Below are 12,071 nucleotides of genomic sequence, written 5' to 3'. Positions count from 1 at the left end.
TATATTGTCACCCTTTCTCATACTACATTCAAAGCATTTCTTTTCCACTTGCTAATTTTCCCTGTGGAAGTTAGTTATTAGCTCTGTTTCATCTCTAGATCCCATCTACTTGGAATCTGAAATGTTAAATGGAGCAGCATACTCAAATTTTCTTCAAAGTGCTCTAATTTTATGAGCCAGTCATTTAAAGAAGTCTGATAAAAGAACATGGTTTATTTGTATGAGAAAATTTTTCAGCATGTCTTTGAGCTTGTCAGTCTAGGATATTACTATATTTTTTGATAGCTTTAAAGATACAGATTGGGTGGTAAAATTCTAATTGGTAGTAATAGAAAATTGTGAAAGTATAGAACACTTTTGTATTGTAATCTTTCAAATTAATGATCTTTTGAGGTTCTTTAGAAAAATTGATTTTTTAAATATACTGTGACATAAAACATCAGGATGTTTTATTATCAACAAAGTTCAATTCATTGTATGTACTACTGTCATGAATTTCCAGCCATTCTGTTATTCAGTATTATGCAGAACATACTTTTATGTATTAAAATGTGACTTTTGACTCTGAAGATTATGGGAAAATTCTTTAGTACATTTGAAAATTATCACTGGTCTTGAGGAAAGAACATTTGCTGTCCAAAAAGCTAGATTGTTGGAAAAATAACTCAAATTTACAATACAAAGATAAAAAAGTTTTATCTTTTGATTGTTTTGCTTCTTACCGTCAAGCTTCTGAAATTTCCTATTTTATTAATTTTAGGGGGAAAATAGTTTTTCCACTTAAATTTTCTCATTGTACCTAAGTAAAGCCTTGACTCTTCATACTGCTAGAAGATTTTGAATATTCTTTGTGCAAATAGTACTATGCTTGTTACTTTTGTGAAAGAAACACAGGGTTTTGTCCTTCAAGGAGTTTTAAACCATTGGGGATGACAAAGCCTGCAGATGAGAAGTTACAGAGAATAAATACAAGATAACAGAGTAGACAGTGCATATTATACATTCTTGAAAAAGAGATATAAAATAGAATTGGCAATCACAGTGCAATGGAGTTACTCAAATGAGGCTTTCTGAGAAAGTGTCATATGTAATAATTTAAAAATTTCCAAAATAAAACTTATTCAGGAATTCTTTTTAAGTTCTCTGGGGAATTCCTAAGAAACTTAACAGAGTTCTTGCCTTGAAGTGAAAGCTGCTCAGTCTTGTCCAGCTCTTTGCAACCCCATGGACTATACAGTGGATAGAATTCTCCAGGCCAGAATACTGGAGTGGGTAGCCTTTCCCTTCTCCAGGGGATCTTTCCAACCCAGGGATCAAACCCAGGTCTCGCCGCATAAAGCAGATTCTTTACCAGCTGAGCCACAAGGGAAGTCCCTCTTGCCTTGAAGGACATTCAAATAAAATCCTAATTCCTTTTCCTTCTGACCTTATCTGTATCTTGGTTAATGTAGTTATTGACACAAATACACTGAATATATTTATTATTTTCTTATTAATTATCCTACTAATCTCAGAGTAAACATTGAATTAAATTGATTGAAGTTTAGCATAACTTATCTTTCTAAGAAAGATAAACCCCCCAAAGTATAATTGTATTTTGTGATTTAAATTTCACTTTTTCTGAGTTAAAAAATGACTGTCTTCCAAACCCACCTCCTAGGCTAGGATACAGTTATCTGGCAGCCTAACAAATGAAGGCTAGAAGTTCACTGGGGATTAAAGTTAGTGTAGAGTTAGTGTTAGTCGCTCAGTTACATCCAACTCTTTGCAACCCCGTGGACTGTAGCCCACCAGGCTCCTCTGTCTGTGGAATTTTCCAGGCAAGAATACTGGAGTGGGTTACCATTTCCTTCTGGGAATCTTCCCAACCCAGGGATTCAACCCTGGTCCCCTACTTTGCAGGCAGATTCTTTACCATCTGAGCCACCAGGAAAGTGCTTGAGTCATAAAATAAAAGCAGGGTTTCAAATAAGTTACTTTGTAAATACTTAAAAGTCCTAGAGTAGTATCTCACTCATTTTATAATTTATCCAAGCAGTAATCAGTAAAAAATGGTTGAACTAAATGAATTAGTCCTACAACTGCTGTGGTCAAAAACTGTATAATCTCAATCCAATTACAAGAAAACATCAGACAAACTCAATTCTGGGACATTTTATAAAATAACTCACCAGTATTCTTTGGAAATGTCAAGGTCATAATTAAACAGATGGAGTCAGGATCCTTTTATTAGTGTTTATCAAATCACCATAATGTAAACTTTAAATTTCTTATAATTTTGTCAATTGTACCTCAGTAAAGCTGAAAAAAAAAATTTTAAGTGTCAAAGCCATGGAAGACAAGGAAAGATTAAAGAATTTATCACAAATTAGAGGAAACTAAGGAAACAGCATCAAAATGCAACATGGTACCTTGGATTGGATCCAAAGGCAGAAAAGGACTTAGGTAAAAAAGCTGGAAAATTCTGAATAAAGTTAGTATTTTAGCTGATAGTATTATACCAACCTTAATTTCTTAGTTTTGATAATTGTACTATATAGTTATGCTAACATTAGGAGAAGCTGGATGAAGGATATATATGATAGTGATACTCTCTGTACTATTTTTGCAGCTTTTCTGTAGGTTGAAAATTATTCCACAGTAAAAAGATGTTTTTTTTTCCTTAAAGCCAGTAGAGAAATTAAAATAGTAACATGGGTATATAAAAAAACAAGAAACAACAAAAGGAGAAAAAGGAAATACAGATAAAACAAAGAAAATGAATGGGAAATGGTAGACCTAAATTCACCCATTTCAAAAACTATAATAAATACCACTACAATATTGTAAAGTAATTAGCCTCCAACTAATAAAAATAAATGGAAAAAATAAATAAATCTCAGGCAGCAAACTAAAAAAAAAAGGCAGAGATGGACAGGTTTGTTAGGAATGCACAATCCAACTATATGTGTCTACAAGAGTCATGAAGTGAAAGAAAGTGAAAGTGAAAGTTGCTCAGTCGTGTCCTACTCTTTGGGACCCCATGGACTATAGGGTCCGTGGAATTCTCCAGGCCAGAATACTGGCGTGGGTAGCCATTCCCTCCTCCAGGGGATCTTCCCAACCCAGGGATTGAACCCAGGTGTCCTCTTTGCAGGCAGATTCTTCACCAGCTGAGCCACAAGGGAAGCCCAAGAATACTGGAGTGGGTAGCCTATTCTTTTTCCAGCAGATCTTCCCAACTGAGGAATGGAAAATGGAACCAGGGTCTTCTGCATTGCAGGCAGATTCTTTACCAACTGAGCTATCAGGGACTCAATATAAAATCACAGATAGGCTAAAAGTTAAAAAAAAAAAAATGAACTTTTTACTGTTCAAGCTAAGTTGGGATGCTATGAAAGCACAAGTGTTGGTGGATCCCCAAAGATTTATAGCATTTAACAATTTGGCTTGTAGTCTATATACCTATCCTAGTGCGGGATAAGGATATCCCAAACTGAATATATCATTTCAAAAGTCTAAGGCCAGGAGGGGGAGGGAGGAGGGGAGAATGGGGAAAGGGAAGGAAGAAGTAATAACCCTTTCTCACCAGCTTTTCTTTTCCTCCTTGGTGGCTGACAGGATTCCTGTCTTCTAGCTTTTAATTATCAATCAATTTTTATAAATGTATGTATTTAGTTTTTGTGAGATCCAAGAAGACTGACAGGAGTTTTCTCATTCTAGTTGGCAGATTTGAGATGTGCAGACCTTCTTTCCCTAAAGTTGAGATTATCCAGGTTGCCAGCTTTTGCAAAGGGAAAAGTTATAAAGTTATTCTATTCTAGGGAGTAGTATATCTTCAGCAACCTCCTTTTTGATACTCTGCTTTTAGAATTATATAATGAAGGACATTTCTATAGTACATGAATTATAGTAAGGAAATTTATTGAAAACACTATATCTTAGTAATTAATATCTTTTTCGTTGCTGTGTAAGACTTTAATACATAAATGAAAAGTTTTATTAAATGTTAGCATTTAATTAGAATTTTCAGTTGTATTTTGAGTTTGTGCATACTTTTGCTAACACAATGTAAGAATTCTTAACTAAAACTTTATTTTAGTGATCCTTGTTGGAATGAAAGTAAACCCTTTTTGTCTCTACTTGCTGTGGTACTTAATTCTTTGCTTTGGGTTGAAAAAATTAAACTCTCCATGCTTCAGGTATGTTGTAACAAAGCAAATGCTTTTCAAGTGAAAATAAGAATTAAGTTTGAGAAGAAGGTTAATAAGCATGTCCTTAATTTTGTGAAAATGTTTTGAATATGTTTCTCTGATTTTAGTATATTGGGATATTTCTCTTGTTGTTAATCCTTACATTAGTGTTCCTTTAGGTAAAAGCTTTCATTTTTATATATTGACTAGCTTTTAGAAAGTGTTTACATAATTTTAGAGTGTGATCAGGTGGTCCATATGTTTCCCTCTAGTTAGTTCTTAGTAAATGGGGCATCGTTAGTTTTGCTAGTAAATTTATAAGTCTAGGTTTTGTTTGAGCAGTGAAGTCTCAAGTGTATGTCAGATTTGATCTACTTGGATATGTTAGCTTTTTCCTAATGATTTCTTTTCCTGCAAGTGATATATCTACCCCTTAGTAACTGACCAGAAAGCACATGAAAGAAGAAATATGTTCAGTGAAGAAAATTGTTTTGGTTGTCATTTTCCAACCCTCTGTGACAGCAAGATATTTTTATAATGCTGATGTTACAACTCAGCATATAATTCTTGTCTATACTTTTTTAAAAATCACCTAATTACATATAAAGTTATGAAATGCCTTGTAAGCATTTCTCAATAACCTTTATCACATATATCTTTAAATTTACTTTATATATAAGATTTTTTAAAATTTCTAGTACTATACAGTTGGAGTTAAGTATTTTTGTATTTGAGCAGTATTTAATCTTTGAATATCACATTAATGTAGAAGAGAGTGAGGATGAAAATCAAATGTGTGAAGTATGTAAGTCGCTCAGTTGTGTCTGACTCTTTGCAACCCCATGGACTATACAGTCCATGGAATTCTCCAGCCCAGAATATTGGAGTGAGTAGCCCTTCCCTTCTCCAGGGGATCTTCCCAACCCAGGGATCGAACCCAGGTCTCCTGCATTGCAGGCAGATTCTTAACCAGCTGAACCACCAGGGAAACCCAAGAATATTGGAGTGGGTAGCCTGTCCCTTCTCCAGCATATCTTCCTGCATTGCAGGTGAATTCTTTACCAGCTGAGCTACCAGGGAATCAAATGTATTAGAATGTAAATTTGAACTAAATTATAATGATTCTGTGATTCATTAACTGGACTGTAGAGAAACTGATTGTAAGATTTAATTCTTAGTGGATTTTTTTTAATAATTGCTTATTTAAAAATGTGAAGAAATTTGTTGATATATAACTAGCAATATTTGACAGAGAAAATGTTGACTTTAAGGTTATCTACTGATTTGCCAAATATCAAATCTGTGTCTGGCTTTACTCTGTTGTCTGTTTTATACTTACAAGATGTCACAGCATACATTTTTAATAACTTTTTCTTGTCATTCTGTCTAATAAATCTTTCATTATTTTATCACTAAAAATTAGTTCAGAGTAGAGCTTTCAATTTAATTTTTTTGAAAAGTTTCATGTTTTCATTTTTCGTTTTTGAAAATATTTTAACAACTTTGTTGAATAGAGTTGTGAAAAGAATATTTCTACAAGAGGGCTCTATTATGCTTCAGTGAGGGAAAGCATCTAGTAGAATGTGTACTATGGTATCTTGTCAGGAAAGCTGCATTAGATGTTTAATATTGTTTATTGCATTTTCAATTTGCACATCAGATGTTGGCTATGTCATAATCACAAATTTGGTGAGAGTGAATAACTTTAGTATTGTAAAGATGGAGTGTTATTAATCTCTTATGCATACAAAAATGCCATGTTTTGTTTTTTATTCTATCTATACAAAGATGTTAAAAATGGTGATCATGTAGGTGTCTTTAACTGATATATTTAGATATCATTTGCCTTTTTACTTTCAGTAAAAGTAGAAGCATATATTTGATAAACATTATTAAACTAATATTTTGCTGCACTGATTTTTAATTGGAATTTATATAAAGCATTTAGAATAATGTTTGTCAAATACAACTAATTTTTTAAAGTTAATACAACAAAAAGGCAAAATGGTAAACCTCATTTAAAATTTACTTTGAAGCTCAGTGTTTTTGCTTTCTTAGTTGTCTACCACCTCCCTCCCTTCTCCCTCCCTTCTCTGTTCAAATGGAGAGGATATAAGGAGAGTACAGATGCAGCAGGTCTTAAACGAAAGCGTTCCCAAGGTACAGTAATTGTAGTTTTATTTCTCCTTGTAGATATATTCCTGGCTTGTAGCTTTCAGTTGTGTCTATAGCATTCAGTTGTACTTAGAGCATAGAAATTACTAGTTTTATAGAAATGTATCCAGTGTGTTATTTTGGTTAGTATTAATTAAAAGTGGTATAAATATTTGCGAGCCATGTGTATAGTTTAGCAATGGGATATTTGCCAATATTAATATGCTTTAAGACAATGTGAATGGTTTAGAGAGAAACAAAATTTTGTTGGCTTAACACTGTTAATATCTTGGTCTTATAGTTTTAATGTTTTAAGAATATGTTGCTCAGAACTGTTTTAATAAAAATGCAGTTTTGAAACATTGGATTAAAAGGCTTAAAGTACTGACTTAAGGATCAGACATAGATTTAGGAAAGTAAATAACTTAAACTCTTTGCAAAAGTTTTTTCAGTTTATGGAAAGTTCTTTTAGTTAAAAGTTTTTACACTGGATTTGTGTTTTGTTTTGTTTGCAATAGGAGGCATTATTCAGGTTTGTTATGTTAATTGCATCTTGGTCTTGTGTTCAATGTTAGCAGTAATGTGTCCTGGTAGGTCAGGAAGATATAAATTGGTTTTTCATAAATTTTTGAAATGGCATTTTTAACCATAACTCCAAAGTACATTTTCTTGGCAAGGATTTGCTTTTCATTGTATTCTAGTAGGAAATACCTTTTCACAAAAAGTGTCTTATGGTCTTAGATCTTGACCAGGACTCTATCCTTGAACAGAAGAGTCAGACTCTGTCACTAGCTGGCAGAGTGGCATTAAGTGGCAAGTCACTTAATCCCTTTCTTTATACCTTTATATGTTTATATATAATGGGAGATAATATTTTGCTTTAAGAGTATTCTAAGGAAATAAATTAGGTACAGTGATTTGAAGGTGACTGGTTTTATAAAGGTATGTGAATTTTTCTTACCTCTATATAAGAGATAAAGAGAAAAGTTTAAGTCCTTCAGACTATAAGAATTATCAAAAGATGAATTGGTGGACATGTTTTGAGAACTACCTTAATCTGTTGCTTCCACAAACATTACTAAATTTGTGATACATGCCAAACAGGATGCTAGGACTGTGTTTGGTGTTAGTGATACAAAGTGATTAAGGTATAGTCCCTGCCTCACAGAGTTTGTTATTCCCAGAGAATATAGGTTTGACTTTTTTTTTTTCTTTAGAGCTCATTTTCACCAAGTATACCTCATTACAGAAATGAAATAACCGTACCAATTTGAACATAATAGTAGGAAAAAACTGATTTCTTTTTAAAAGCTCTTTCAGCTTTGGAGTTCTGTTATGGTGAGCAGTATACAGTGATAATTGACTTTAATATCCATTCCCAAAATACCTTATATTCTAATAAATTAGGTTATTCTCTTCCCAGTTTAAAGATATATTTTTTTTAACCTGAGTCTTGTTTTATCTTATGCTGAGTAGTTTCCACAGAACAAAAAGTAAAGTCAACAGAAGAAATGGAACCTAAGTTTCTATGTCAAAGGTATTAAGGACTTTCATGAAGGTGTATATCCCTTAGACCTAAGGAATGATCACATAACCTGAGAAAGCAGTTCTTTAATAATCAAATCATATTTCCTAAAGAGGTTAAAATTATGATCATTAAGCCAGCTTTATTCCATGTTGTTCTAACAAGTTGCCTTTTCCTATAGCATGTTTAATAATTTACAAAATTAAGTCCCTGTCCATGACTTGTTTCACATCGATATGTGTTTCAATAAAACAGTTTTTTGTTGAACTGAGTTAAGATATTCATTCAAAAAAATCTGTTTATTATAATTTTCACTTAAATGAAGTTTGTCTTGGAGACCTTCAAATTTTTCCTTTTTGCAACAGCTATTCATAGTTTCAAATTGAGTCGAAACCACGTGGACTGGCACAGTGTGGATGAAGTATATCTGTATAGTGACGCAACAACATCTAAAATTGCAAGAACAGTTACTCAAAAACTGGGATTTTCTAAAGGTATTTGTTAAATATTATTAGAGTTTGTCAAAATGTTGGGAATCTGACTTTTTCTCTTATATTTAAAACAAACAATTCAGATTTTACTTTCAGTATATTTTAAATATGTATTAAGTTTAATGACAGTTTCTACCCTGTTAAACTAACCTTTATTAAAGTGACTGAGTTGACATGTATTCACTAATAAATAATTATATGTTAGGAATGATCTGGCAAGATTATTAAGGATGTTTTTTTACTTCTCAAAGCACAAAAGCAGTCAGACCTGAGGCAGATGTGAAATCAAACATAGCAATTGAAATTGTGTCAGTTGAAACAACAATTGACAAGCAATTGAAACAGTGTCAGGAAAAGTGAAGACTGGAAATTTTTCTTTGGATTTAGTGAAATGTAGATCATTGGTGACTTAATAGATAAATTTCTGGGACAGAGACAGATGGGCATGAGTTGAAGTTTAAGTTGAACTTGAAGAAATGGAGGTATTGAGAATAGACAAATCTTTAAACAAAGCAAAATTGACTAAAAGGAAAAAAAGAGGGACTGATACCTGGAAAAGATGTGAGTGCATTATCAAAAAATATTTTTTCAAAAATTTTTCTGTCTGATAGTTTTTTTGCTGTCTTTTAAAATTCTTTGATAATAGATGTGCTTACACATTTATTTGTTCATTAGTTGTATTTGTTTTGTGGATTATCACACCTTTAGCCCATTTTGCTATTTGGATGATTCATTTCACTTTTTGATTAAAAAGTTCTTTAATTAACTTACTGTGTGTCATGTTTTGCAAGATATTTTCCTGTTTGTCATTCATCTTTTATCTTTTCTTCATAATATTTTTCTTAGAGATGTTTTAAATTTTTATGTGCTCAGTTCATCTTTTTTCCTTTTTGCCTTATTGTTTCTGGCTTCACTGTCATGTCTAGTTCAGTACTTTTTATTAGAGCTGATCATTCTATATCTTATAAATTTTATCCCCCCTATTTTTTTCAATATAGTGAAAATGCTATCTCTGTAATAAGTAATAAGCTTAGAACCATGATTTTCCCACAGCATCAAGTAGTGGGACCAGACTTCATAGAGGTTATGTAGAAGAAGCGACATTAGAAGACAAGCCATCTCAGACTACCCATATCGTATTTGTTGTGCATGGCATTGGACAGAAAATGGACCAAGGAAGAATTATCAAAAATACAGCCATGTGAGTGTTTTGATGACTACAGTCTCCATCTAGTCAGAGTCCAAATTTTTGTCCAGGGTATAGTTTAATCGTTATGCCACATGTTTCTCCGGTGCCAGCTATTCTATTTTAGTTGTAGGTGAAGCTTTTGGACCAAATTTTGAGAATGATCATATCTAGGTGATGATGATGATATTTATTTGTTTTTTTTTTTTTTCCCTTTTAACATGGAGAAGTGAAGGGAAAAGAAAGCCTTTAATGTATTGTTAGTTTAAATTAAAGTGAAGTTGAAAGCAAGAAACAAGTCTGGTTTTAAGTTTCTATGTTAATCTCTGAATTGCAGAAACTCAGAATACTGTATAATTCTGAAAAAGCTAAGAATTGTGTAAATTGCCAGTTAGCAGCTTAACTTGTCCAATTAATTATAACCAGAGGAAACTGAACCCTAAATTTTACAGAGAACAAACAGTGGGTGTTTTGCCAATATGCTAGGCAGGTTATTTACCTCAGTTATTTATATTCAGCTTTATTCTAAAAGCTTGTTAAGATGTTGGGAGAAGGAATGTTCATATATGAATTTCAAAAATGTTTAGGACGGTGTGAAAAGGAAATTTTAGAGTTATGGCTTCCACCCATAACTTGGCTCTCAACTTTGCTCTCTTCCACAAACTTGGCTCTCAACTTGCAGCCAATATAAAGAAAAATCTGATCAGATTTATAATGTGATGAGAACAAATTGTTGAGAACACAGTTTATCAGGTTCTGAAATTTCAAGTAAATGTGTTTCTTGAATCCTGATAAAGCAAATACTGTATGATAACAGGAACTATGTCCTCAGCAATATCTCTATAATAATACAATGTTGAGTTCTATTTTACTTTTTATTGTAACACCTTATAATGCCAGCTGATGGATTAAAATAAAAGTACGTTCAATCTGAAAAAAAAAAACAAAAAGTGTTTGTCAGACTTTGTCAGACACTGCCAGGTCATTCTGATCCTTGTCATTCTCTGTAGCTTGTGTTACAGAGATCTCTTCCCTCTGATTCTGATTTTCTTTTCTGATGATTTGTACTTCCCACAATGTTTACATTCTTGTGGCAAGATGCTAATCTTCTCCTTGGTTACCTAGCGACTCTGAGAAGTAGGTTTAATAACATGTTCTCTCTGGAGCTGTTCATATTTGGAAAGGTACCAGCTTGATTTCTTTGGGAGCAAGTGAGGGAAAACTTATATCAGAAGGAGGATTCAGTAGTCCGTAAAACTGAGAAGTCTAAGATTTGCCAAACAAGTCATCACAATCCAGTTTCTATCCGCTCTACACACCTTCATTTTTTAGCTATTTTCAGACATCTCCTGTGGTTCTAGATGTGGTTTATATCATCTTGTATTCGAGTTCAGGAAGAAAAAAATTAGTCTTTTTTTCCAGAAGTCCCTGCTAGTCTATGCATTTTAATGACTGGTAGTATCACCTGCAACTGTCTGAATCTGTACACGACCATGATCTGATCTGCCAGACTTGTCAGCTTTCCATGGCACCACCTTCATGGGAGAAAGGGAAAAAGAACTACAGAGCTTGTTGATGAAAGTGAAAGAGGAAAATGAAAAAGTTGGCTTAAAACTCAACTTTCAGAAAGCTAAGATCATGGCATCTGGTCCCATCACTTCATGGCAAATAGATGGGGAAACAGTGGCTGACTTTATTTTTCTGGGCTCCAAAATCACTGCAGATGGTGATTGCAGCTATGAAATTAAAAGACGCTTACTCCTTGGAAGGAAAGTTATGACCAATCTAAACAGCATATTGAAAAGCAGAGACATTACTTTATCAACAAAGGTCCATCTAGTCAAGGCTGTGGTTTTTCCAGTGGTCATATATGGATGTGAGAGTTGGACCATAAAGAAAGCTGAGTGACAAAAAATTGGTGCTTTTGATCTGTGGTGTTGGAGAAGACTCTTGAAGAGTTCCTTGGACTGCAAGGAGATTCAACCATTCCATCCTAAAGGAAATGAGTCCTGAATATTCATTGGAATGACTGATGTTGAAGCTGAAACTCCAATAGTTTGGCCACCTGATGCGAAGAAGTGACTCATTTGAAAAGACCCTGATGCTGGGAGGGGTTGGGGGCAGGAGGAGAAGGGGACGACAGAGGATGAGATAGGATGAGATGGTTGGATGGCATCATCGACTCAATGGACACGGGTTTGGGTGGACTCTGGGAGTTAGTGATGGACAGGGAGGCCTGGCATGCTGCGGTTCATGGGGTCGCAAAGAGTCGGACATGACTGAGCGACTGAACTGACTGACTGAACTGACACATTAGAATTAGATAACCATAGGAAGAGGTAGAGCCATATTCAAAAGAATAAAATATTTAGGAATAAGTTTAACAAAGAAGTGTAAGATTTGTACACTGAAAACTATAATACACCAGTGGAAGAAATTAAAGAAGACTTAAATAAATGGAAAAGACAACCCATATTTGTGGATTAGAAGATTAATGTTATTAAGATGGCAGTACTTCCTAAATAGATCTAAAGATTCACCAC

The 12,071-nt window shown here is 33.6% G+C and overlaps 1 protein-coding gene across 4 annotated transcripts in view; it reads left to right on the top strand.

Annotated features, from left to right (window-relative positions):
• DDHD1 (DDHD domain containing 1) overlaps positions 1–12,071 on the top strand; it is a 66,430-nt gene that overhangs the window by 20,189 nt on the left and 34,170 nt on the right. For 2 of the 4 annotated variants that reach the window (XM_065940425.1, XM_065940424.1), the window contains exons 3-5: positions 6,231–6,332; positions 8,217–8,345; positions 9,396–9,543. In XM_065940425.1, coding sequence (XP_065796497.1) covers positions 6,231–6,332; positions 8,217–8,345; positions 9,396–9,543 — 379 coding nt within the window. The remainder of the gene's footprint in view (positions 1–6,230; positions 6,333–8,216; positions 8,346–9,395; positions 9,544–12,071) is intronic. The other 2 variants (XM_065940426.1, XM_065940428.1) reach the window with 1 other exon arrangement.

Source organism: Muntiacus reevesi, chromosome 7 (assembly GCF_963930625.1).
Source record: "Muntiacus reevesi chromosome 7, mMunRee1.1, whole genome shotgun sequence".
Taxonomy (NCBI): domain Eukaryota; kingdom Metazoa; phylum Chordata; class Mammalia; order Artiodactyla; family Cervidae; genus Muntiacus; species Muntiacus reevesi.
Note: the sequence above shows the minus strand (reverse complement) of the source record. Positions and strands in the feature narration are given on the sequence as shown.